Source organism: Mycena indigotica (assembly GCF_014461135.1).
Source record: "Mycena indigotica strain 171206Taipei chromosome Unknown Mind.scaff0003, whole genome shotgun sequence".
Taxonomy (NCBI): domain Eukaryota; kingdom Fungi; phylum Basidiomycota; class Agaricomycetes; order Agaricales; family Mycenaceae; genus Mycena; species Mycena indigotica.
The window spans coordinates 468,860-494,823 of NW_023503002.1; the positions used below are offsets into that span (position 1 = coordinate 468,860).

Sequence of the window (25,964 nt, forward strand, 5' to 3'; positions counted from 1 at the left end):
TAGTATCAGGTCGTCGGGTCGTCTGACTTCGAAGAGGACGTCAACCTTGAAGGGGGGGTAATGTCAAATCCTGGGTTCAAAAACCCTTTTTCTTCGCCCTTTAAACCTTTTTTTTGGCCCTGGTTGATAAGATAAGACAAGGAGGAGATAAGATGGACGATAAGATGGTGATTGGATAATCAGATGTCGATGCTGATGTTGATTGACAGCGTGGAGTTGGACATAAGGCAGACAGCACCTAAAGGCATGGCATCGTAAACATATGGTAGTAGTGTATATAAGTAGAGTAGATTTTATCTTGTACCCCAGTCTCCGAATTTCATCATCTTTATGATATCTTTTCACGGTGCTTCTTGCTAGCCTTCACTGGTTAACTATCATCCTCTGAATTGGTATTGTTTGTGACACGGTCACTTGGGAAATAGGATCAAATCATTATCAATAATGTGAAAAATATACAAGTTTGGTAATATTAAGTATTTTTGACTTAGGTAGGGGTGCTGGCTGGGGTTTTCCACCTATCTGTATAGCCTACTATACACTGTGAATTATTGGGTCCGCCATGGTGGGTTGAACCCAATAATTCATGGTGATATCTGCAAGACCTATGCAAATAAATAATCTATAGCACATGGGATGAATAATTTCAAGTTTCAACACTTAGGTCCATCCAAGTATGAATGACTATGAATAATTTGAGTTGACAATGTATGACATTCTCTGATGATTGTAGTGTCAAATAGTAAAATGTCCTGTTTGGGAAATATATTACACTTGTTACTTATATATGATATGGAGAACGGCATATATAAGGCTAAAACTAGCCTTTGATCATTTATATATATATATAAAATAACATATATGAATATAATAAATATCACTAGTTTCTGTGACATGTGTGACATGTTGTCACTGGATGAGTATTTTTAGATGAAATTAGCCCACAGAGTTCCCAAGAGTCAAACAGAGCCATGTCATCATCATAACATGCAAGTGGCAAGTGGCTCCTTGGTCAATCCAAGGGTGGGCAATAAGGATAATAGTAGTGCATTGATTATTTTGTGTTGTTCATATGCCTTGGCTGTAGAGGCTTTGCTGGTGTCCTGTAGTGGGTGAACAGAAATGGTAGAGAGGACTCTGGATGTATGGGCACTGGGTAAAGAACACTTGCAGACAGGACTGAAGGCCTTAATGAGTAATGTGGAATGGGTCCATTCAAGTTGTAAGGGCAACCCCAGAGGCCTGAGATTAAGGAGGATCCAAAGAGAAGAAACTCTAAGGGTCCACCTGCTAGGTAGCTGAACTATATACTGCACTCTTGATGTGCCAAATGTGATTGTTGCTCTGAGCAGTATGGCTTTGTCACAAGCCATGTTCCAGGGGGATCTCCAGGGCAGGATGGTGATGCGCCTGATGGAGGCATGATGTGATCACCAGAACCGGACCTATGGTACACCACATTGTTTCCGATGATGAAGACAACGACGATGAAGATTTTGTTGATATCGACAGGGGTAAGAGTGAGTGTCAAACAGATGATTTAGATGCTGGTGTGTTGGATAAGGGGAAGGGGAAGTGCCTTAAGCATAGTGGGAGCGGACATCTGCCATACTTGATTCATGTACCAAATATACTATAAATGCACCTGTACTCTATTATGAATTCAGGTGAAATGTTCACATGAAAGCTCAGTGTTTCAGTTCATAATCACCCTGAGTTCATCCTGAAATGACCAGAATTAAATCCCTGGAATTGTGAAAAAATCATCCTGAAAAAATTCCACCTGAATTTTAGAAATTTCATGTCTATTCCAGGTCATTAATACATGGATTACAGGTATATTTAGTACAAAATTTCTATGTGAAATTCAGGCCAATCTCGAACCACAGTGCAAATTGCCACATTGGTGATTGAATTTTGCAGTCTTCTTAGAGGGCAAAAGCAAGGCAAAAGAAAAAAAAACTCACTTGATTGAAATAGTTTTTGGGTGGTTTGAATCCAGTAGCTACTGTAAGGCCGGGGCTTCAAGCTGACATCCTAAATGTTGAAAGGTGAAACATCAATGAATTCTTTTGGTAATCCTTCCATCATCACATCATCACATTCTATCACACGTCACACGTCATCCACGTCTTCACCCAACCACCACTTACGCGTTCCCGAACCCCTCCACATGCAGCACGACGCTTGGCCCGCCTCGGACGACGTCGCTGAACCTGCTGATCGGGTTGGACAAGGCTGAGCGCACGCCCCGCGCGAGCTCGGCGGTGCCGCATACTGTTGATCATCGTCAGAGAGGAAGGAGAGCGGGAGCAGAGATGCAGAGAAGGAGGCACGAACCATTGACGCTGAGCGCCCCGCCTTTCATGCGTGCTATTTCGCTGGTTATAATGCCGTCCACGTCGGGCCGGCCGTGGACAAGCTGCACTCCGGGGGTCTTCTCGGCCTTTTCATGGTCTGGCGCTGGGGTGGCGTCGGACGTAGAGCTCTTCTCCGATACGTCGCTCTCCTTCTCATGCTCCCCCACCTCGACGTCCTTCGTATCGGTGTCCTGCGTGTATTCCGGTGCCGCGGTCACGTGCACCCGGACCTCCACATTCAACACCGCGTCGGGCGAAGAGCCGAGCGCATCCAGGGCGCGAGAAAGGGTGTCCTGGATCCAGTCGACCTGCGCTGTCTCACGCACAGCCCAGACGAGGATAGCCCGTGTGCAGCGTGGGTTTCTTTGCTGTGTTGCGGCACTGGTGTTTGTCAGCACTCATTCTGTGACCAGAAAAGGGCTTACTGGATCAGATCGAGAAGTAAAGGCAACGCAAAAGACACTCCGGAGCCGCCGCAAATGAAGAGAACAGAGTCATACCCCCGCAGGTCGGGCGGGGCGCTGTAGGGGCCGTCGAGCAGCGCGGGAAACGTCGCTTGGCTTGGATTGGGGGCAGCGAGGACAGAGTCGCGCAGCTTACGGGTGAACCCGGTGCGCACGCGGATGATGAACAGCAGCTTTTTGGTTGACAGCGCTGGTGTCTTTTCTTCGCTCTCCTTGTTGATGAGCAGGGCGTCCCAGCCGGGGACGTTCGCAATCGTGAAGGGGTGCGCCTCGAGAATGCTGCCGGGGTAAGCACCAACAAGGGTGACATACATGCTCTGCCCGGGGCGCCATGACGTCAGCGGGGGCGCGTCAACGAGCACGCGAAGGAAGCCCGGGTTCGGGAGCACTGTCACGTGCGCGTCACTCGTCAGTCTCCGCGGGGTACGCCCCACAAGCTGCGAGTTCAAGATCCCTATGCGAAGGAGACGGAGCACGCGGTCGAGGCCCCAGACGAACATGGCGGGCCACACGAGCTCGGGGTAGCCCCAGCGGGCGCAGTGGATGTACGACCCCGCGAGCCCGAGGACGCCGAGCGCGGCATGGGCATACATGAACGCCTCGTGGTGGCGCACGCGGGCCGGGCGGACCGACATCAGCGCAAGCAGAGTCAGCGCCGATGTCCCCGCTGTCCCGATGCGGAACCAGTACTCCTCCTCGAACGAGCCGTGTGGCAGTCTGACGCGGCCGATGCCGTGCACCCAGAACATGAGGATCAGCACGCGAGCGGTCGCGCGGTGGAGGTACTCGAGCTTGTCGAAGGAGACGCCCGTCAGCCACGCGATCGGGTTGTTCTTCATGCCGAGCGCGGCCATCAACGGCAGCTGCGCGGCCGCGATGTGCGCACAGCGGTTCGCCCAGTATTTGGGGTCGTATTTCATCCCCTTCGAGTTCGTTGCTTTAATATTTTTCTCAGATCAATATTTCGGAGAGAACGGCCACGCACTGTTAACGAACGTCCAGCAGAACAGCGCAGTGAAGTACACCCCCGCGAGCATAAAGTCCGCCACGTTGATGGTGTACGTCCCCCAAAATTCAACGTTGAGCGTCCAGCGGAACACCACTGTCCGGTAGACGTTCAGCAGCGCGAGCGGCACACGGCGCCAGCTCCACTTCCCCTTCTCCAGCGGGGCGGGCGGGCGGTTCCGGGTGAGGCGCGCGTGGAGCCGGGCGACGAGGTGCGCGGCGGTGACGAGCGCGATGAAGGCAGCGACGAACCACGCGACCTGCTTCGGCGTCTCCTTCGAGAGGAAGATGCGCCGTGTGCGGTCCGGGTCGGGCTTCTGGGCGAGGACGGACATGTGTTTTTCGTGTTAAGTTTTCGTGTCTTTTCGTTGGTTTCGTGGGGATGCAGAGGGGGGAGCGGGAGAGGGGGGGAAGGCTGAGGGGGGTGAGGGAGAGAACGAAGCCGTTGGCGGTTACGTACGCGGACGAGGCTTATGAGCACATGGGCCTGGCGAGAGGTACGTGCTTCCCGGCCCCGCTTCCGCATCTCCGGATGAACGCATCGCCCAAAACCCAGCAGAGATCAGACTGCCTCGCTCCGTTTTGCTCCCAGCCCAGCAAGTTGACCAGGCCAGCTCTACCCTGTCCACCGAGCCCGCGCAGTGCCGCCCGCAGCGCGGATGGCCAGGAGGAAAGAAACCCAACAGAGAGAGGAAAAAAAGAAGCGCTCCACCGCCTGCCACGCGCCCGTTAATCAGATAAGAAGCGGGTGATACTGATAAGATGTCACGCTGCAGGCTATCAGATAGCGGCGCGCGCGATACGTTTTGCCGGAAAAAAGACACGCTGTCGGCCCTTGGAACAGCATGCGTGCGTCCGCCAGCGCCCGCCCCGGGCTCAGCGGGAGCTGGAATGCGTGGTGGCAGGTGTAGCGCCAAGCCCGTGCGGTGACACTGGGCCCTGGCCAGGGACAACATACAACGTCGACGGACTGGCGACGTCGAAGCACGAGCGCGGGAAGCGCGGACGATCGAGCCGATCGCAATCGCGCGGGAAACAGAAAAGACCTGGGATTGGAGTGCAAGACTGTGCAAGAGAACAAGGAATCGGGTCGCCGACTGGCAGTCGGAACCATCTATTATAATGCCACAGGCCACGCATCTGCGAGAACCTCCGCAGACACCGCGAGCGACAGAGCGTGGGAGCGCCAAAGCCGACGAGGCACAACTACCGGCCGCGGCCCCTGTATGGGAGACATACTGTAAAAAAAGATTAGAGACAACTTAGGTAAAATACAACAAAAAATATGCTACAACTTCATATTGACTACAACTACATGTTTGTCAAATATAACTTTAGCAATAACATATACAACTTGTCTGAGTACAACTTTCCATCATGAGATGACTCTTTTGAGAGCATGTACAACTGTAGGGGATGCAACTTTCTTGGAAGCATGTACAACTTTCAGAATCACAACTTTTCCAGAAACAACTTTTCATTTAGCCAAAGACAACTACAACTTCTAATAAGACATCTTTGGCCCTAATTCAGGTACAACTTTTTCCTGGGTGAGGCAACTTGAGTCTGGCTGTAACAAGTCCAACTTGGGCAAAGACAACCTGTCATTGCATACAACTTTCCAAAGCACAACTTGTTCTGAGTACAACTTTTTTGGGGTACAACTAGCCAATTGGAAAACTTTTTTTAGTATACCTTTAATTCTGTATACAGCTTATTTGGACGCAACTTGGACCTTTTTGGCCAGCCATCACTGATATCATCAGATATCATTAGTGTATCAGAGAACCAGATTAAATATGCTTTACTCTACCTATGTTGGCTAGCAAGTTTACATTGTGATGTAGTACTATAATACAATCATGCCAAATGATTTCTGAATAAATCATGTATTTTTTTAAAAATTGATTGCCGTTGATGGCCGCTGATAGCAAGTGATGGAAGAATGGAAGTTGTACCTTGCCTGAAACAAGTTGTATCTAGGCCCACAAAAGTTGTACCAGAGGCCTTGACAACATGTATCTTGGAAAGTTGTGATTTACAAAGTTGTGGCATTCTAAGTTGAAGTAGCTCTTGAGAAAGTTGTACCTCAGAAAGAAAGTTGTACTTGAAAAAAGTTGTACTCAAAATGAAAAACCAAGTTGTATTTAAGAAAGTTGAAGATGCTGCTGGAAAAGTTGTCTGCTCATTATAAGTTGTCAATAGTCAGAAAGGTTGGACTTGGTGAAGTTGAACATGTCTTCGGGGGGGTTGTCATTAAGTATAAACATGTCACCAGCAAGAGTAAAACATGTCGCCAGAAAAGTTGTCTTTGGGGTTGACTTGTACATGTCCACAGGGTGAAAAGTTGTATCTAATTTTCAAAGTTGTATGTGAAAATTGTAAAAAAGGCAAGTTGTATCTCCGAAAAGTTGTATTCATTTCAAAACATGTATGAAATACTTTTTTTACAGTATGTCCCCCATACCCCTGCGCAAGAGTTGAATTTGCCCATAACTCGGTGAGACAACAGTAGAACTTATATACCATCACTGTCATGCAGTGTGGACATAAGGACTGCCGCCCAAGACTGAAACTGAAAAAACACCGCCGCCATTGTTTTTTCTGTATGCCCAGTGGCCATGGTCGACATGAAGAGCTGGGTTCAAGGGGGCCCAAGATACAAAATTCAGTATACTTGGGTACTACAGCGAACTGGGAAGAGAGACGTACTGAGAAGCGAGACATAACCCTCTCATGTGTCAATCAGGATGAAATTTGAAGGGGTCGTAGATCTCATAATGGAGAGTACACAGAAAAAAAATTAGAGGATTTTATCTAGCACAAGCCGTGAAATAAGGGAATTGGTCATTTTGTCACATTTCAGACTGCTCCGAAAGTTTGACCCATTCCATGTCAGCCAGTGTATAGATTGAGCTGAAACTTTGCTGGAACGTGGGTAGAGGATACTAGATGGTATCTAGGCCTTCATCTGTGCAACAAGTACAGCATAGTGCTTATAAATCTCACTTGTCTCACTTGTCAGTACATACCTAATATGGTAACTGAAAGTAAGCATTCATATCTAAGGGAATCCTGGACCAAAATATCTCATAACCTACATATATATCCTTGATCCTAATCTGCGTTGGTCCTCCAGGTCTCGAATGTGGGAAGCTCTGATTGAGCTCGCAGTGGCTGTCCCTGTAGAGTGTCTCTCTTCCCAGTTCGCTGTAGTAATAGCTTACACGAAATTCGGCCGGTGGCCGAATTGAACATTTCAGCCAAACAGTCATGGGTCACAGGCCTGCGAAATGGGTCAGTAACCCAAATGTGGGTTCAGTCTGGCCTGGTTTGGGTTTGAGCTGACTTTCCAAACTAGATCTGAGCAGCACTACTTTGGACTTATAACAAGTGAAACAATAATAAATAAATTGAGAAGTAGATGATGTCACAAAGGGATTTATTAGAAACTAGACATAGCTGGGCAAAAATGATATTATCAATTAGCAAAGATGACTGTCTGTAAAGTGAGTGTTTCTGTTTTTTGTGACTCTTGTGTCAAGTCACGGAGCAGCCTCCGTGAGTTGAGACTAGGAATGGTTGGTGGACTTGTCTGAATAAGTTTAAATTATAAATATTTACCTTGCAAAAAAAGAATTGGCATAAACTAATTTAAAAAAATCAGTTTATCATAGTAGTCAGTAGTGAAACATCTAATTACGTCGTGCTTGAACTGCAAACACTGCAACCCACATGACTAGAACTTATGATCAGTTGAAAGGTAGATGATATTGGTCCACAGACAATTATGTGGCATCACATGAAACTTTTGAAATGTTAGCCTAGACAGAATCTCAATATAGGACAGATCAGGCACTCACGCAAACTAGTGTAACAATTGAACCAGTACTTTAGTCATGGTCAAGGACAGAGGATGAGCATAATATAAGTCTTACCTTGTTATAACTCCAGTTTCTGAATGGTTTAGGAACACAGTTTTTAGAGAGAGGATGTGGGTGTGATCATGTTATTGTACTTACCAATTGTCCACATAACTATCCTATCAACAAGCATAGTTGTCCTGTAGATGGGTATTTTACTTTACATTTGACTGATAGTAGTAACTTACCGTTTATGGCCTACATTCCGTTGCACCCACAGGAAATAGACAAGTGTTGCAGTGATCATTAGATCCTGCAGTGCACTTACCGCCCAAACAGTGATTCCTAGTGGCTGCCACTGGTCGACAAGCTCTACAGTTGTCTGTACATGTAGTACAATTATGAATAGCGCTATCCCAGTTGCCAGCCGTCCAAGCAACAAAAGGTAAATGAAGAGGGGGATGATGTGTGTATGGGAGACATACTGTAAAAAAAGATTGGAGACAACTTGGGTAAAATACAGCTAAAAATATGGTACAACTTTATATTGACTACAAGTACATGTTTATCACATACAACTTCACTAATGACATGTACAACTTGCTTGAGTACAACTTTCCAACATGAGACAACTTTTTTGAGAGCATGTCCAACTTTAAGGGATGCAACTTTCTTGGAAGCATGTACAACTTTCAGAATCACAACTTTTCCAGAAACAACTTTTCATTTAGCCGAAGATAACTACAACTTCTAATAACACATCTTTGGCCATAATTCAGGTACAACTTTTTCCTGGGTGAGGCAACTTGAGTCTGGCTGTGACAAGTCCAACTTTGGTAAAAACAACCTGTGATTGCATACAACTCTCCAAAGTACAACTTTTTCTGAGTACAACTTTTTTGGGGTACAACTAGCCAATTGGACAACTTTTTTTAGTACACCTTTAATTCCGTATACAGCTTATTTGAATGCAACTTGGACCTTTTTGGCCAGCCATCACTGATATCATCAGATATCATCAGTGGATCAGAGAAACATAATAAATATGTTTCATTCTCCCTATGTTGGCTTGCAAGTTGGTCAAATAGACAATGTGCTGTAAACTACGATACAACCATTCCAAATGATAACGAGTACCATGAAGGCTTTGGATGGTTTTGACTTCAATGAAGAGGATGGGCAGCATGGTATCAATGTCTACCTTAAGGCAGTAGTTCAAGCAGTAGCCTACTTTTCAAATATGTCTTAATAAATCATTTAATTTTTAAAAATTGATTGCCATTGATGGCCGCTGATGGCAAGTGATGGAGGAATGCAAGTTGTACCTTGCCTGAAAAAAGTTGTGTCTAGGCCCAGAAAAGTTGTACCAGAGGCCTTGACAACATGTATCTTGGAAAGTTGTAATTTACAAAGTTGTTGCAGTCCAAGTTGAAGTGGTATTTAAAAAAGTTGTACCTTAGAAAGAAAGTTGTACTTGAAAAAGTTGTACTCAAAATGAAAAACCAAGTTGTATTCAAGAAAGTTGAAGATATTGCTGGAAAAGTTGTCTGCTTATTATAAGTTGTCAATAGTCAGAAAACTTGCACATGCAGAAGTTGTACATGGCTCCAGGAAAGTTGTCATCAAGTATAAACATGTCACCAGCCAGAGTAAAACATGTCACCAGAAAAGTTGTCTTTGGGGTTGACTTGTACATGTCCACAGGGTGAAAAGTTGTATCTAATTTTCAAAGTTGTATGTGAAAATTGTAAAAAAGGCAAGTTGTACCTCTAAAAAGTTGTATTCATTTTAAAACATGTATCAGATTCTTTTTTTACAGTATGTCCCCCATATGTGTGATTGACCCAAGACAGAGATACGATAAGCCCCAAACCCCTGCACTAGTAAACCAGAATGTCAGGTTAAGAAAATGCTACAACCAGACCGAACTAACCAACAACAGCAATTATGGGGGTAAGCAGTGATGCCCCTAGAATAAAGCGAGGAGGGCGGCCAAGGATAGAAGCCACATTGCCATAGTCACTAATAAGTAGTGTCCACAGGGTTCCTGTGATACAGCCAACATGCACAAGCTCACACACCCTGTAACAAGCTATCTCTATGGGGCAGATTTAGGTTGGTTTTCAACCTATAGAACAACCTAATGTAGGCTGGAAACATACCTACCTTAGGTTACAATCCATCCTGTTTAGGTTGTTTTGCAAGGCGGTATTTCAACCTAAGAGGAGGGTGGAAAACCGTCCTAAATCGGCCGAATTTAACCTAAGGCTTACAAGGGTTATAATAGGTTGTTCTTACACTGCCAGCATTCTGTAGGCTCCCGGTTTCTCGGGAGGCTGCAGGCACCACCAGCTAGTTACACAGGCTACGGGGTGGCTCCCCAACGAAGGCCCTTTGTTAATCCTTTGTTGGGGAGCCCGGTAGCCTGGCAAGGTGGCTTAGGGTGCCCGTAGCCTCCCGGATTTCCGGGAGGCAACAGAATGCTGGCGGTGTTAGGTTGATTTTTATGATTAGTAATGAAAAGATATCTTATATTTACTACTATATATTACTTCATATTGCTAGTACTTTTAGTAGATTTATCGAGATACTAGACTAGAGATAGGTAACATTTGTAATATAATTAAAGATGACAAGTCTAGGATTTGAACAGGCAGCCTTAGCACTTACACCACAATAAGTAGTTAACCACTAAACTAAGAGAGATCAGAAAGATGTAAGGGCAACCCCGGAGGCCTGAGATCAAGGTCCTAGCAGGGGAGGATCCAAAGAGTGAATAGAAGTAAGCAAATACAAGTGAGGCTGACCTAGCAGGGGAGGATCCAAAGAGAAGAAACTCTAAGGGTCCGCCTGCTAGGTAGCGGAACTATATACTGCGCTCTTGACGCGCCAAGGTTGATCGTTGCTCCGTGCAGTATGCCTGCACCATGTCGCAGGCCAGGTCCCAGGGGGATCGCCAGGCGGGGGCGGCGATGCGCCTGACGGAGGCGGTGATGCGATCGCCGGAGTCGGAACCGGAGTCGGACCGGAATCGGAGTCGTCTCCGAGGGGCCGAAAGGGAGGTTCCCCTGACATCACCCCCCCCTTTGAATGCGGCGTCCCGACGCATAGACCGGAATGGAATCGAGTCGAAGGTTGCAGAGGCGATGTGCCGTGGTTTGCCAGGGTACTTACGATAGAACTCCGCGATTTTCTCCGGGGCGAAGACGCGGTCGAAGCGGACCCACTGGTCGTGCGACGCGTCGTAGCCTTTCCATCTGACGAAGTAATTCAGCTGTTTATACCTCACCCTTGCGTCCAGGATTTCCTCTACTTCCCACTCCGGGACTCCGTCCTCGAGGTCCGGAGGGGGCTGGTCGTAGCCGGGGCGTCCGTCGAAGGGGTCGTCTTGGGCGAGCTCGAGCTTGATGACGGGGAAGACCGGGTGGAGCTTCGAGTAGCGCGGAGGGAGGTCGAGCTTGTAGGCACCTTTGCTGATCTCCGCGACTATCTTGAACGGTCCGAGGCGGCGGTGGGAGAACTTCTCCGAGGGGCGAGTCGTCCTGATGTCAGAGGCATCCAGCCAAACACGGTCGCCAACCTTAAACTCCAGAGACGGAGTGCGTCTCCGGTCGTAGTAGCGCTTGTACTCCTCTTTGGCCTTAGTGAGCGGCCTTGGCTTCGGCAACACCAGTGGCAATCCGGTCGCGGAACTCGTTCACGGACTCCATAGCGGAACGGACTCCGGGTTGAAGCCCATGCGGGAGTCGTCCCGTGTCCGTCATGAAGGGGACTTGTTGCGTGGAGGAGTGAACGTGGTTGTTGTAGGCGAACTCCGCGGCCGGAATCAGCTCATCCCAGTCGTCCTGCTGATAGTTGGTAAAGATCCGCAGGTACTGCTCCAGCTCCTGGTTGACGCGCTCTGTTTGACCGTCTGTCTGCGGGTGGTACGCGGTGGACGTGGCAGGCTTGATGCCGATTAGACGCCAGAGTTCTCGGGTGAAGTCCGCGATGAACTGCGAGCCGCGGTCGGAGACGTACTTCTCCGGAGTCCCGTGATGGCGCCAGACATTCCGGTAGTAGAGGCGAGCCGCCCCTACTGCGTCAACCGTGGTGTGCACTCCGAGAAGTGGGCACGCTTCCCAAGGGTGTCGACGACGACCATGATCGCGTCGTACCCATGGGCCTCCGGAAGCTTCGACGATGAAGTCGACGGAGACGGTATGCCAACGCTCTGGGGGCGTTTCCGTCGGGTGCAGCTCTCCGTGGGGCAGTCTCCGGAGTGCTTTGGTGCGACAGCACAAGTCACAGGTCGCGACGTACTGGCCAATATGGCGAGACATCTGAGGCCACCAGTAGTTCCCGGGAGACCAACTCCAAGGTCTTGAAGCGACCAGCGTGTCCGGCAACTCGAGTGTCGTGGCAGAGCTCGATGATGCGTCTCCGGAGGTCCTTATCCTTAGGTACGACAATCTTCCCATGAAAGTGAAGAAGACCACCGGAGACAGCCCACTCGTCGGAGCGCGAGGAGCGGGGGCCTCGAGCTTGACCTTGGACCTTTAGGAGTTGCCGGGCCGCTAGTGCGACGGGCTCCTCTAAGTCAGGCTCACCGGAGAGGGCATCGCGGATGTCGCGAAGGAGTTCAGAACCAGGGCCGGAAACGGAAACACCTTCGGAGCGCGGACATGGAAGAGTTCGGGCCGCAGAAGGACGACGTCGGAGTTGTCGGAATCGATTCCGTGGTCGGGTCTCCGAGAGAGGGCGTCAGGTCGGCCCATGTCGCGGCCGGGCTTGTGGTGCAGCGTGAAGTCGAACCGGGAGAGGTAGAGGGACCAGCGGGCCTGTCTCCGGTTGAGGTGCTGCGTCTTCCTGAAGTACTCCAGATTCTTATGGTCAGTCCAAATCTCGACGGGATGCGCGGCGCCCTCGAGGAAGTGTCTATACTCCTCGAGTGCGCGGATGATCGCCAGCATCTCCTTGTCGTGGATTTCGTGAGTTGCACTGGACATCATTTAAGCTTTTGGAATAGAATGCTACAGGGTGCCACTTCCCGTCCGGGGCGGATTGTGAAAGAACCGCCCCCGTCGCATAATCAGAGCTGTCCGCCTCGAGTCGGAAAGGCCGTGCGTCGTCCGGAATCGCCAGGACCGGTCCGAGGTGACTGCGTCCTTGATTGCTTGGAACGCGGAGGCCTCCGCGTCGCCCCAAGTCCATTGCTGGTCCTTCTTGGTGAGCACGAAAAGAGGGCGCGCAAGGGTCGAGAAGTCCCGAATGAACCTGCGGTAGAAATTAGCGAACCCAAGGAACTGCTGAATGTCCTTCTTGTTTTCCGGAGTCGGCCAAGCGGAGACGCCTGCGACCTTGACGGGGTCCATTTCGACGTGGTTGTGGGAGATGATGACTCCGAGGTACTCAATTGACGATTTTTCAAAGTCGCACTTCTCCGCTCGGAGGTACAACTTGTGCTCTCGGAGTCGCCGCAAGACCTCCTGAACGATCTGCCGGTGTTTCCGGAGGTCAGAATGGGCGATCAGGATGTCGTCAAGGTAGATCATGACGTCTCCGGAGAGGATAAGGTCCTGGAAAATGTCATTCATCATCGTTTGGAACGTCGGGGAGAGTTTGTCAGGCCGAAATACATCACCAAGGGCTCGAACAGGCCTCGGTTAGTCCGGAAAGCCGCTTTCCACTCGTCACCTTCCTTGATCCGGACGTTGTTGAAGCCCCAACGGACGTCGAGTTTGGTGAAGTAACGAGCGCCTTTGAGCCGGTTGATGAGGTCGTTGATCAGCGGAAGGGGGTACCGGTTTTTGACAGTCATCGCGTTGAGAGCATGGTAGTCCTGGACGAAGCGGAGTCCGCCGTCCTTCTTCTTGACGAAGAACACCGGAGACGCCATCGGAGACTTGGAGGGGCGAATCCGGCCCGTCGAAAGCCCTTCCTCGATGAACGCGTCGAGCTCGCGTTGCTCGAGGGGCGAGATGGGGTACACCTTGCAGTTGGTGGGCTTAGCGTCGGGGACGAGTTCAATGGCGTGGTCCCAGGCTCTCCGCTCCGGTAGCGTGTCGAAGGACTCCTTGTTGAAGACATCCTGAAACTCCTTAGCCCAGTCCGGGATCTCGGAGGGCGGAGGGGCGGAGTTCCTGGCGAAGGCTTCGGCCAGGCGCTGTGAGACAGTACTGCCAGCGCGTATCTCCTCCGAGGGGCGGAACGAGGTGTAGAAGATGCGGTCACCATCTTCAAGCTGACCATCGTCTTCATCGTCGTCGGAGTCCGGCATCAGATCAGGCAGGGCGGAGTCGTCACCGGAGACGGAATCGTCTCCGTCGTCAGGCCCAGAGAGGTCCATGGCGCAGACCGAGGGGAACGGGCCGGAGCGGAGTCGCTTCTGGAGCAGCCGGAGTCGCCGTAGCTCAGTCCGTTCAACGCGTTCTTCCTCGCGGCAAGTGGAGCAACCGCGGGGGCACCGTGTCATCTTGACCTCCTTGGTTTCCCAATTGATTTCCGGGTTATGCTTCCGCAGCCAGGAGTACCCCAGAATAAGGTCTTGTTTACCAAGATGAGTGACGGCGAGTTGAACACGCTCGGAATGGCCTTTGTAGCGTAAGACCAAGTCCGCGATCTGGTTGATGGAGCCGGCATCGTTCGGAGTGCCATCAACGTTAAAGACCGGAATCGGTTGCGCCAGGGTGCGGACCGGAATGCCATTCCGAGCGACATAGTTCGTGTCGATAAAGTCGGAGGTGGCACCACAGTCAACCAGGCCAGAGAGCGAGAGCTTAAGCGCGCTGGTAGTGGACTCTAGCTCCAACGGGAGGTGGAGGGAGTTCACTCCAGGGGAAGCAGCGACAGTGTACTGCTTGGGCAATTTCTTTTCCCAGGCAGTGAGGCGGCGAAGGACGATGACCGGAGTCGCGGGCGGAGTCGGAGACGGAGTCGAAACGGGGGCGGGGGAGGGTATGTCTTTCGTTTCAGGCTCGTTGTAGGGCAAAGGAATTGATTCGTCATACAAACAAGCGAAACGATTTACGGACGCGAACGAGGGCACACCAGTCACTCGTCGCGGGGGACAAAATCCTCTCCGGCCATCGACTCCGCGGCTGTTTCCGGCAGCGCAGCTGTGTCCGAGTAGCGGGCGATCAACTCCGCTAACATCTCGTCACCGAGTTGTTGGATCACCTCGTCGAGGATGTCCATTGAGCGGACATCCGCGGGGAGGGGGCAATCTCGGGCGAGATGGTTTGGGTCGCCGCACCTGAAGCAGGCGCGACGAGGGGCACCCCGAGCCCTAGTGCGATCCAACTCCATGGGGACGGGAGCTGGAGGCGCCGGAGCGGGGGCGCGGGCCGCGGGTGGCACGACCGGAGCCACCGGGCGGAAGGGAGCCGGAGCCGGGACGCGGTTGACCGGAAACGGAGTCCGAATCAAACCGCCAGGCATCTTGGGGGCGGCTGACTTGATCAGCTTGGCCCGGACCAGGGCCTCGTATTGACGGAAGGCCCGGGTGCGCCAGCTAAGATAGTCCCGGAGGTCCGGGGGGTCATTCGAGGACGTGATTCCGTTGTTGATCAGGGGATCAAGTCCGTGGCGGAACTTGGTCACCTTGACCAACGCGTCTTCGAATCCGGCGAGGTCCATCAGGTCCTCGAAGTCGTCGGTGTACTGGTAGACATCCTTGGTGCCCATGTGATAGGCGGAAGTCTCCAGTTTGGAGAGAGCGTGATCTTGCTCATTCTCCTCGACGAACCGGAGTCGAAACTCGGAAACGAACGAGCCCCAGGACGGAAACGGAAACGGGGCTTTGCTTCCGTGGCGCTCCGCCCATTGCTGAGCAGGTCCTTCTGCCATAAACGACATGGCATAGCGGACGGCCTTTTCCTCGCTCGCCTCTCCATTGACCACGAAGGCCTCAGGGGCAAGGCGGGCGTAGGTGCGGACCGCGTAGAGGAACGCGCGGCCGCGTTTCCGATCGCCGTTAAAGGTGAACGGGGGGTTTGGTCGTAAAACCAATTTTGAGGCAAGGTTGATGTCGCCAAAGAGGGCCTCGGAATCGCCCTGAACCGGAGTCGGAGTCGGAATCGACGTCTCCGGTGGTGGTGTTTGGGGTCCGCCAGCAGTGTTAGCGGCGGCAGCGGCAGCGGAAGCCTGGGTGGTGAGGAGAGTAAGGGCCTCAGTTAGGCGGTCGATTTTCGCCTCGAGTGCATCCAGCCGAGTGTCAGCGTCAGGAGTAGCTCCGGAAGGCATGACAGGTGCGGGGACAACAGGAGTGGCAGAGGAGGAGGGGACAAGTGGCAGGGGCGGTGGCAAGGGCGGAGTGGACTCGGACTCCGAGCCTGAGTCAGCGCCGAACCTGGCAATCTTGTCCGGTTGATCCCGTAGAGAGTTTCTTCTGCTGTAAGGGCAACCCCGGAGGCCTGAGATCAAGGTCCTAGCAGGGGAGGATCCAAAGAGTGAATAGAAGTAAGCAAATACAAGTGAGGCTGACCTAGCAGGGGAGGATCCAAAGAGAAGAAACTCTAAGGGTCCGCCTGCTAGGTAGCGGAACTATATACTGCGCTCTTGACGCGCCAAGGTTGATCGTTGCTCCGTGCAGTATGCCTGCGCCATGTCGCAGGCCAGGTCCCAGGGGGATCGCCAGGCGGGGGCGGCGATGCGCCTGACGGAGGCGGTGATGCGATCGCCGGAGTCGGAACCGGAGTCGGACCGGAATCGGAGTCGTCTCCGAGGGGCCGAAAGGGAGGTTCCCCTGACAAAAGAATTCAAATCATAAAAGTTATATTGCTGGTACTATTTGACTTATGGTATAACTTCAAGTATTAGAAGATTTGTACTAGAAACTACATATATATGTTAACACCCAAGATTCAACCTAACCCTTAGGTTGAAAATCTACCTGCATATCTACCTAAATTCAGGACTTGTAATTTTTTTCTCCTTGTGGGCTATGACCTGTAGCCTGTAGGTTGATTCTTGACTTCCTTTGGGTTAAATAACATTAAGTGACATCAATTAGTGATAGATAGAGATATATATAGTTGTTTCATAAACTACTGAATAGATCTGTGTGTATCAATCATTCAACCTAAGCAGGTAGTCTTTCAACCTAATTAGGTTGTTGGTTGATATTAGTAATGAAAAACAACCTATGTGTTAGGTTGAAAAAATAAATCATAAAATCTTCACAGAAATAAGGAGTATACAATCGACCTATATACAACCTAAAGTAGGTGGAAATCAATAATATGTCCTAAGAGGGTGGAATTCCAACCTAAATCAGCCCCATAGTGATATATAGGACAAAGTAGATGATGATAAGTTTTAAGCATCTACCAGATAAGTAGAGCAGTGAGCTTCAGCTGCCACCTGTCTTCTGGGAACCTTGTACTGTACATATGCATCTGTGCAGTTGAAATTCCTGGTATATTCCATATGATTGAGATGACCAAAGAGGACAAAAATATCAATGTGACCATACCAAATAGTACCATTGAGAGCAAGGATCCAATAAGCAATGCACCTGATAAGATAAAGTAAGAGTATATCACCAATTGTTTCTCATGGCAAGTTGACTAGGCACTCACCGAGAGTAGTATCCAGTGTGGGTTCCATCATGATTGGTGGGATTGAGAGTTACAGACTCGGAGCACTGCAGTCTTGTGTCCTTATATGCAAGGTGTTGTGAGAGATTCTATTTGCACCCAAATCAAAGAAGTCGAAGAACCATGACCATCTTTGAAACATCATGATATCAAACAGCCTCTCAGGCTGATGCACCATGATGCATCAAACGCTGTAGTCAAAATAGCTTTATGGTGCTGGCTTATTGCAATGAGTAATTACATGTCATATAATTACTTATCAATAATACATGCTACATGTCGACCATCAGAGACTTGGTCCACTTCACCAATTGACTACATGGGCACCTGCAGCTGCCTATGTAAGTATGGCAGAGACAGTCTCATCGTACACTGTACACAGGATTCAACAGTTGGATGCGCTCGCGTGCCGAGCGGGGACAGGGTGGGGGCTGCAATGAGCGTGGGAGTGCCGTTTCGGCAGACAGATCGACGCGACACGGGTGGCAGTGGTGCATCTTGGCTAGCCATTCTGTGTTGGCTATCCGAACCGCCCATGATCAGTGATCATCCACTGGCCGCTGAAAAAAATTCTCAAGTGGTCAGATGAAATCGCCGATATCAATACCTACCCGGGCCGTCGGGGGGGGGGGGTCGATCACGATTCACGACCGCAGAGCGAGAGCAGGGATTGCAAACCCGGACGTCGGGCCGCGCGGCGTGGGCTTTCCTCAATGATCACCGGCATCGCGTATCACCTCCGACGCAGCAGCAGGCCGCAGGATGGCACGGACAAGGTCAAAGTGTGCGCCGCCGTGGACCCCACATGCGACGCTAGACTCATTCACTAGACACGGCCCCTCGGAGCCCCTCAGCCCCGGAGGAGCTAAGTACTAGCCAAAAAGAAAACTCCAAGATACATAACCGCCCACCCGGCCTGTGTCGACCGCGGCCCCACCTGCTAAAGCTCCCTCGATACCGATGCATGGTGGGTGCACCAGGGTGCTCGGTGGGCTGCTTCACTGGCACTCAGGCCGGTGTCGTCTGAAGCATCTGGGCGCCGCACAAGGCATGACCGCGCAACTTGATTCTTGAAGCCTGAGGACGGCACCATAATCATGCAACACTTTTCCCTACGCCGGCGGCGCCGAAGCGAACATGCAGCCACGCAGCCAACGGAAAAAGAGATGTCGAAAAGTCGGGAGGGGGGACGCCCACCCGGCCTGTGTCGACCGCAGAACCACCAGAGAATGATGATGGAGCAAGCGTGGTGGGTGCACCGGGGTGCGCAGTGGGCTGGTGTGCTGACGTCTGCCTGCGCAATGGGCCCCTGCCACCTAAACGGTACCCGTTGCGGGCTGGCCCGGGGGCAGCCCGTGACGGGCTACGGTGCTCCAGCCCAGAAAAAGTAACCCCCGGCCTGAGCGTTATAGAACGAACACAGTCCTCGTGTCGAACGAGCGACGCGTCGAAAGTCAACATGGACGATGGCAGCTGGCGGGGCCGTCTGTCGTTGTTTGTATCGCGCATGCGCATCCTCCCGAACACGATATATCAGTCAAGGGGAAGTGCAGATAAGTTCTTCATGAACGTAAGACATGCGGGCTACATCGTCCAGACGGCATCCGAGACCCGTGCCCGCCTGCCATCGATAATATTTTGCCAAGGCCCGTTGCTCAGAGCAACCACGCGCCGAGCCGTGCCCCGCCGACGAAGACGATCGCGCCGGCGGAGTTGGCGACGGATGTGGGTGCAGCGGCGCCGGTGCTCGAGCCGGAGGGCGCGGGACTGCCGGTGGGACTGCCGCTGGGCCGGGGAGAAGAGACGGGTGGTGGTGGGGGAGGGGCTGTGGACGACGAGCCAGGCGGGCGGGTGGACTGCAGCGTGATGGGTGGGCTGCTGAACGTGGCCGGGCTGCCCGAGGCCGGTGGGCTCTGCTGGGCGCCACCTGACCCGACGCTCGAGACTTCCTGGGTCCTAGACACTTGTCAGTAACGAAAAAGAGAACGAAAGCAGCGACGCACGTGTTGCTGGTGTCCTGCGCGATGCCGGCGGGACACTGGCTGGACCCGCTGGAGAAGCTGCCGTTGGCGGCCCAATGGCGGGGAAGTACTCGCACGGGCCCGCGCCCTCATATGTGCACCGCACAAAGCCTCGCCCTCAGACGACTGCAGCGGGGTGCCGTCCTTGTCTGTCGGGGCGCACTAAATCGCGGCGGAAGCGAGTGAGGCGAAGAGGAGGATGGTGGTGAAGGGGGTCGTGCGCATCGTGAGGGAGAAGAGAAGAAGAGGACAACGTCACCGCCGCGCTTAAGAATCACGACGTGGCGGTGACACCGCCGATCAGCATCACGGGCGTGGCGGACGTTTCAGCGCCGTATCCCGCGACGGTGGAGCGAAGCTGCACAGCGCCCAGGGTCCGCGTCTTGACGGTCTTCCGAGTTGCAAATTTCACGGACGTTAGGCCATTGGATCGAAGGAAGTAAGTGGAAGTGAATCAACTTGAAGCGATTGCCTGCCAGTGATGCGCTGCGTCGTCGTAACACGTTTCATAACTTTGTATTCGGAACAGACCAGTGTAGCTACATGGGATCGGTGCCGTTCGAAGCAGCGTCTGTTCGATTGCCCAACAACTGTTTGGTATATTTTATTCTCCATCTCGAAGCATCCTGGAACCTCCTCCAAAAGCATACCAAACACCTGGTAATGCTCAACCAGTGCCTGATCTGCTAACCAGTTGCTAGCAATGAAATCATCCACTGGCAATGTCTGTTCAACACAGATCTGCTGGTTAAGAATAAAAAGTGGTGCTACCATTTTGAAGAATTGAATATAATGGTCCAGTATGTTACTGTTACTGTATAGTGCTCCAACTATTTTATTTCTTTTTGCTTGACAAGATTTATTTTCAACAGAAATCAATAAAAACATAAACATAAATAAATGTTTAAAACTATTTCTAAACTTCTTCATGTCAGAAGAAATTGAGCAGTTTGTTCCCCAGTTGTGCCATATATTCAAGGGGGGTCCCTAGATTCCTATCACAGCTATAGGGCAGGGGGGGTCCGGAGCATAGAGAAAGAAAAAACTTGTGTTTGTTGTAAGGATGCTTCCAGTCTGCCACTGGCAGAGCTACTGGAAAGGCCATGGAAGGTCTCTTACATGCAAGACTTGCATATAAAATACGGTTTTGCACCTCATCATGCAGTTAGATCCAAGATATCCCTAACACAAGGCACGAGTGGCTCAAGGATATCATCAGATAAGTTGGCTACAGATGTGTTGAGGCTCTGAGCAGCTACCGCGGGTTCTTCTTCTGTTGGTTCTGCAAAAGATTTGATATGAATTTGATCATATCTGTCATGTTTTGATGGGAGATCATTACTAGATAAGGCAGGAGGGGTCTGAAAGCCCAGAAAAAAATTCAGCCTTATGTAGTACTGTACAACAGTACAACATTGGAATCTTGGAACCCCCTTGTATATATTTTGTCAATTCAGAATTCTTATGACCTGTATATATCTGTAACAATTCCAACAGCCAATGAAAATGGAACATGCGGGAGTCGCACCCGCTACCGGTCCGCTAGTCTGTCCCATCATTGCTGCGATTTTACTCTGTCATCATGCTGTAAGCAGTCACACGACCCCTTACATGCGCCCTCCTGATGAGGTAATCGGACCTCAGCAAACTCTGCTAAGTGCGGGGTTCGAACTCTCGACCCTCTGATGTTCCACCAGATGTAACAATTCCAACAGCCAATGAAAATGGAACATGCGGGAGTCGCACCCGCTACCGGTCCGCTAGTCTGTCCCATCATTGCTGCGATTTTACTCTGTCATCATGCTGTAAGCAGTCACACGACCCTTACAATATCTACCACTGAAAAAGATGTATATTTGAGCTGTGAAAGTGTCAGGGGAATCTCCCCTTCGGCCAGCCGGTTCCAATCCCAATTCTGACTCTGGTGATTGCATCACCGCCTCCATCAGGTGCATCGTCAGCCTGCCCTGGATATCCTCCTGGGACCTGGTCAGCAACATGGCACAGGCATACTGCTCAGAGCAATTGTAAGGGCAACGCTGGAGACTCTAACGACAGCCTAGCTAGCAGGGGAGGATCCAAAGAGAATAAACTCTAAGGGTGAGAGGCAGTTTAGGCAAGGTTTAGGCTCAAATTCAAAATCTTGCTGTCTATTGCAGCATTTACCACACACTTGCAGATGATATTTCTACAAAAACACACCAACCTGGGTAACATTTGATCCAATCAGGCACAAACCCATTCCGTCACCGTCAACAGCTATCCCATTACCGTTGCCATGCTGTGGGCCCTGCAAGAAAAGTGTTCGATGGCCGTAAGTTTGATGGCTGTTGCCGTAGGGACCCGCCGAAATTGACGGCTGTCACTGTTATAGTAACAGGTTGTGACGGTTCGGGTCGGGCCGTCGGGCCCTATACGGCCCGACGGGCCCTCACCACCCTTAGAGCCCTAGGGCTTGACAAGCCCTCATATATTCATAAGCTCAAAGCACTGAGCAACAACACTAATATCCCAGAGAAGGGACATAATCACGGATCGCGCTTTAGTCAGCCATCAAGCCATCATGACCCGCCATCAGGGATCATGATGCGCCGCCGGACGCCCTTGACAGCGGGCCCAATCGGGCCCAGACAACCACAGGGATCAGGAGGGAGCTCCTCACTGTTGCATTGCCAAAACACTCCTTAGTGTCGACTTTGGCATGGCTCCTTTCCAGAGGAATGGTCCCTGGGCTCCTAGCGGAGCGACCAGGGACGACCAGAGACATCCCCTGCTCCATTCTGATCGACCCTCAGCGGGCCCGATCGGCCCCTAGCGCCCACAGTATATAAAGACTACAGTATTACTCCTGTACCTTAGGTTTAGCATTGAAGTCTCTTCCTTTGAACCCTACTCCGGCCTGGTCCCCTAGAGCGGGGTTGCTGCGACCATACCCCAGGAAAGGGGCGTCTAGACGACTTCCAACACTCCAGGCTAGCTTGCCTCATTGACCTGAGCCCTTGGTTGGGCTGGACAGCCCAGGCTCTTGTCTCTTATGTTCACCCTTGTCCTAGCCACTTCTTCTTGCTCTCTGGCCTCAAGCTCTGGGTTCCCCTGGTACGGGGCGATGGGAGGGTGCGGGCCCGATCGGGCCCGCATGTCACGCGTCACACCGCGCCGTCACGCGGTGTCTAGGAGCCACAGCGACTCGTTTCTCCAGGAAAGGAGATATGTCGCCCCTTGGACTGGCAACACTTCTCAAGCGCTCCAGGGGTCTCGGGCCCGCAGCCCCTGCTGCGGGGCGACTCCCCTCGACCCCCTGAACCGTCGGGCGTGACCGCGTTACGTCACGCCCCGCCCGAACGGCTTGTTCAGCTGGCCCAGCCTATGTCTTGCCCTATGTCTTGGGCACCGACTCTACTAGGCAGCACTCTTTGGCTATGGACTCGTTCCCTTCAGCAGGGGTAGGACACTCTAGACGACTACTCGTATCCTGTGACACCGCTGTCACACAACGTGACAGCGGGGCGTCTCGAGTCGCCCCGAGCTGTCCCTACCCTGCTCTATTGCAGTAGTGGCACCATCTACGCTGCCTGGTTGCCGACCACCCAGCTATGGGGGTTGAACCATCTTTCCCACACTTGTCAGACTGGCAGGAGACCGTCACGTGGGCCCGGGCCGGCCCCGTTCCTGACACAGGTGGCATCCCTATGTTGGACGCTGCCCTCGCGGAGTCAATCCCATGGCAGCAGTAACAGGCCGGCCGTTGACGGTTCTGAGACAGGTTGACGGCAAATCCCCTGTAGAGCACCACCGAAAGCCAGGTAAGTCATCAAATCAATCTGTGCATTGCACTCAATATACTCAGCAGTTATTGTTATCATTGCTTACCTGGTTCCAAGCCAATTTTGGGCCCTTGGCAGCAGCTTCAGAGGCCATGGGACCTCAGGCAGTTGGTGATGTTGCCAAGATGTTGCAGTTTATGATACCCGAGCATACTGTCTCAATGACACAACCACCAAGCCATCCTTACAGCCATTGTCACGCCGTTGTAAGCACGAATCTCGCAATTTGATCGCATTAAACCGCAGACCCGTTGTGACAGCTGCCACGGCCGTAAATCAACAGTTACTACGGCTATAAGCTGAACCATAACCGTCCCATCAATGGGAAATGCAAGATCCTCAATGCATGGAAACGGCAACGGCTACCCGTAAGCCGTTACCATCAACCCATGGCTACGGCCACAAGCAGCATCCGCCTGGTTGCCCTTACAAAAAGCCTTTTTCAGTATAATATAGGTAACAAAATGGACTGCCTGTCAGGGGATGAGGGTCCAGGTGCCTAGTTGATACCAAAGCCGGGGGAACAACCCCACTGCCAACTACTTAAGTACAGGGCTATCTGCGCACGGACCAGTCACGTGATCAGTCACAGATGTCACATCACATGCTCCCCTTACACTGCCCATTACTTGTGATACCAAAATCAATCAAGATTGACTGCTGTTCAGTATTCATAAGGAGATATAATTTGAACTTGATAATGTTTTGAAGATGGTCTCCAAGTGCTGTTTTTGGTGTGATATCACATATGGCTATAGGAGGTTATTTGTCCATATATATATGCAATTCTGGACCTGATCAGAGCCCAAGCACAGCAACAGAAGGGTTGAGGACAATTTGGATAGAGCTGCTGCTGCCCTCAGTGCTGATGACAAGAAGACCAAGCTCAATTATTGGTATACTTTAGGTCCTGCTGTCCTGCTGTGTCCCTGAGCATGATGTCAGTTTGGATATCTTGAGATAATAAAGAGGAAGTGGGAAATGGGAAGGAGGGAAGGAAAAGTTTGGGAAAGTACAGTATTGTGTAAACCCAAGGAGTTGCACATGTTCATGTGTTGCACCATTTCCTTACTGGCTTCGGAAATGGTACAACAATAATCGGCGGATTGAGGCCATGGGGCATCATATACCATGACTGACCATGTCATATTCACTCAGTTGTTCTCCCTGCTGTCGCCCGAAATGACACTTGGCTACTGACCAAGAGGTCGGCCGTCCAAGTTTGGCCATGGATAATTTTTGTCACCCTAACGGGTATCCATATCCGTCTGGATACAATACTTATGCGGATCTGTCCGGATTGGGCCAATCCGTGCCCATCCCTAAGCCAGGATAATGTGGCAGTGATCGGAATGAGGATTTTTGTCATGATCATGATATTTACTCTAATGATGTCATTCTTTATCATAGTATATAAGTCCTGTATTTCTAGTGTTTGAGGAGAATCTACTATTTACGCCCATTCTTTGTGGTCCATAACACAAATTGAGTAAAACACTACAGTACTGGCACTACACTCTTGTGATTGATTTGAGTCTATTTGAAACCCTATTTGAACTATTTAGTTATATTTAAGTTGTGTTTACGCAAGTTCACAAATAAAATCATTATTTGAATATATTTATTACCACTTGTAAATATTTTAATGGAAAAGGTTGGAGCCCTAGATATGTAGAAGCTCAGGCTGTAGACCATATGACTAAGTTCATGTGCAGTACGGCGGCTTACGGGTCCAAGACGCATATTTTAGAAGCCCTCCTTATATGCTCTCTCTTTATATACTAAGGACTCAGGTCTGAGTCTGCGCTCTCATTTATACACTTATGTTGTTTTCTCACCATTAATTATTCACGTTTGACAGCAGAAAATTTATTCAAAAACTAAGTAGTCCTTTGAATTTCCTGGCCTAAATTTCCACAAAGCTCTGGTGTGTCTGGACCTTTTCTGTTAATGAATGATAGACCAACTACTTATATAGCTCCAAATGCACTTCAAGTTTGAAATATAAAACAGGCAAAGTACTGATATTTAAATTTACTTCATCTCCTGAGCAGATACTTGGTCGTTGATAGATTGAGGTCTCTGTCTTCCGCTCAGCGTCTGCGGATATCGCGTGAAATTTGGCAGCGATAGCAAATATCAGGGGCGGGTCGTGCAACCATCGCTTGCTGGAGTGCGCGATTGATTCGGCTACGAAATGCAACGCTCAATGCTGCACTGGGTGAACCAATAAACGGGTAAGAACCTGCTGCGACATCCCGTTCTCTGACAGTCGTGGTCATTCCGGTGGGCAGGGGAAGCGATGCAGGATGGGTCGCTGCAGACCGACATCTGCATCGGCGCGGGTTAGTACTGCCATCATAAGGAAACAAAGTATGGGGGGACTTACAGTGATCCAGGTGCCAGGAACATCCACGAAATGTCCGCATTGATGGTGTAAGCACTCGGGGAATCCCATACACATGGTTGTATCTTGGATATCATGAGTACCCACAATAATGAATTAGGTAGTCACCTACCAAGGCGGACTCGGATAGATGAAGTCGGATAGTGGGATGGTAGTTCGAGGCGGAACTGGCCGCGGGAGCAGAGACAGAAGAACGGAGGCGTTGACGGTGTTACATCCGACCCTACGTTTTATACGTTTCGAGCCTACATCTCACGAGTGTTTTTCCGGATCCCTGCTGGAATGATGAATCAGCCTGAGCTCAACACCAGTTACTTATCGACGCGAGATCTCACCTGAGTCACAATGTGCGCACGAAATCGAACACTAGTCCAGGAATAGCGCCGTAGACGCCGGCGCGCCACATGGGTTTTCAATTCTCCACTGCACAATATCAGTGATG

At 50.9% G+C, this 25,964-nt stretch overlaps 1 protein-coding gene across 1 annotated transcript; it reads right to left on the minus strand.

The window, feature by feature from the left end:
* Window positions 1-2,149: 2,149 nt before the first annotated feature.
* Window positions 2,150-4,170, minus strand: MIND_00298600 (Ferric/cupric reductase transmembrane component 1; the record flags this gene model as incomplete). Its single annotated transcript, XM_037359848.1, has 4 exons — window positions 3,810-4,170; window positions 2,786-3,761; window positions 2,341-2,741; window positions 2,150-2,277 (listed from the first exon to the last, which is right to left on the minus strand). Exons 1-4 carry the CDS (start codon window positions 4,162-4,164, stop codon window positions 2,150-2,152), a joined length of 1,860 nt encoding a protein of 619 aa, XP_037222733.1. The 5' UTR covers window positions 4,165-4,170.
* Window positions 4,171-25,964: the final 21,794 nt, after the last annotated feature.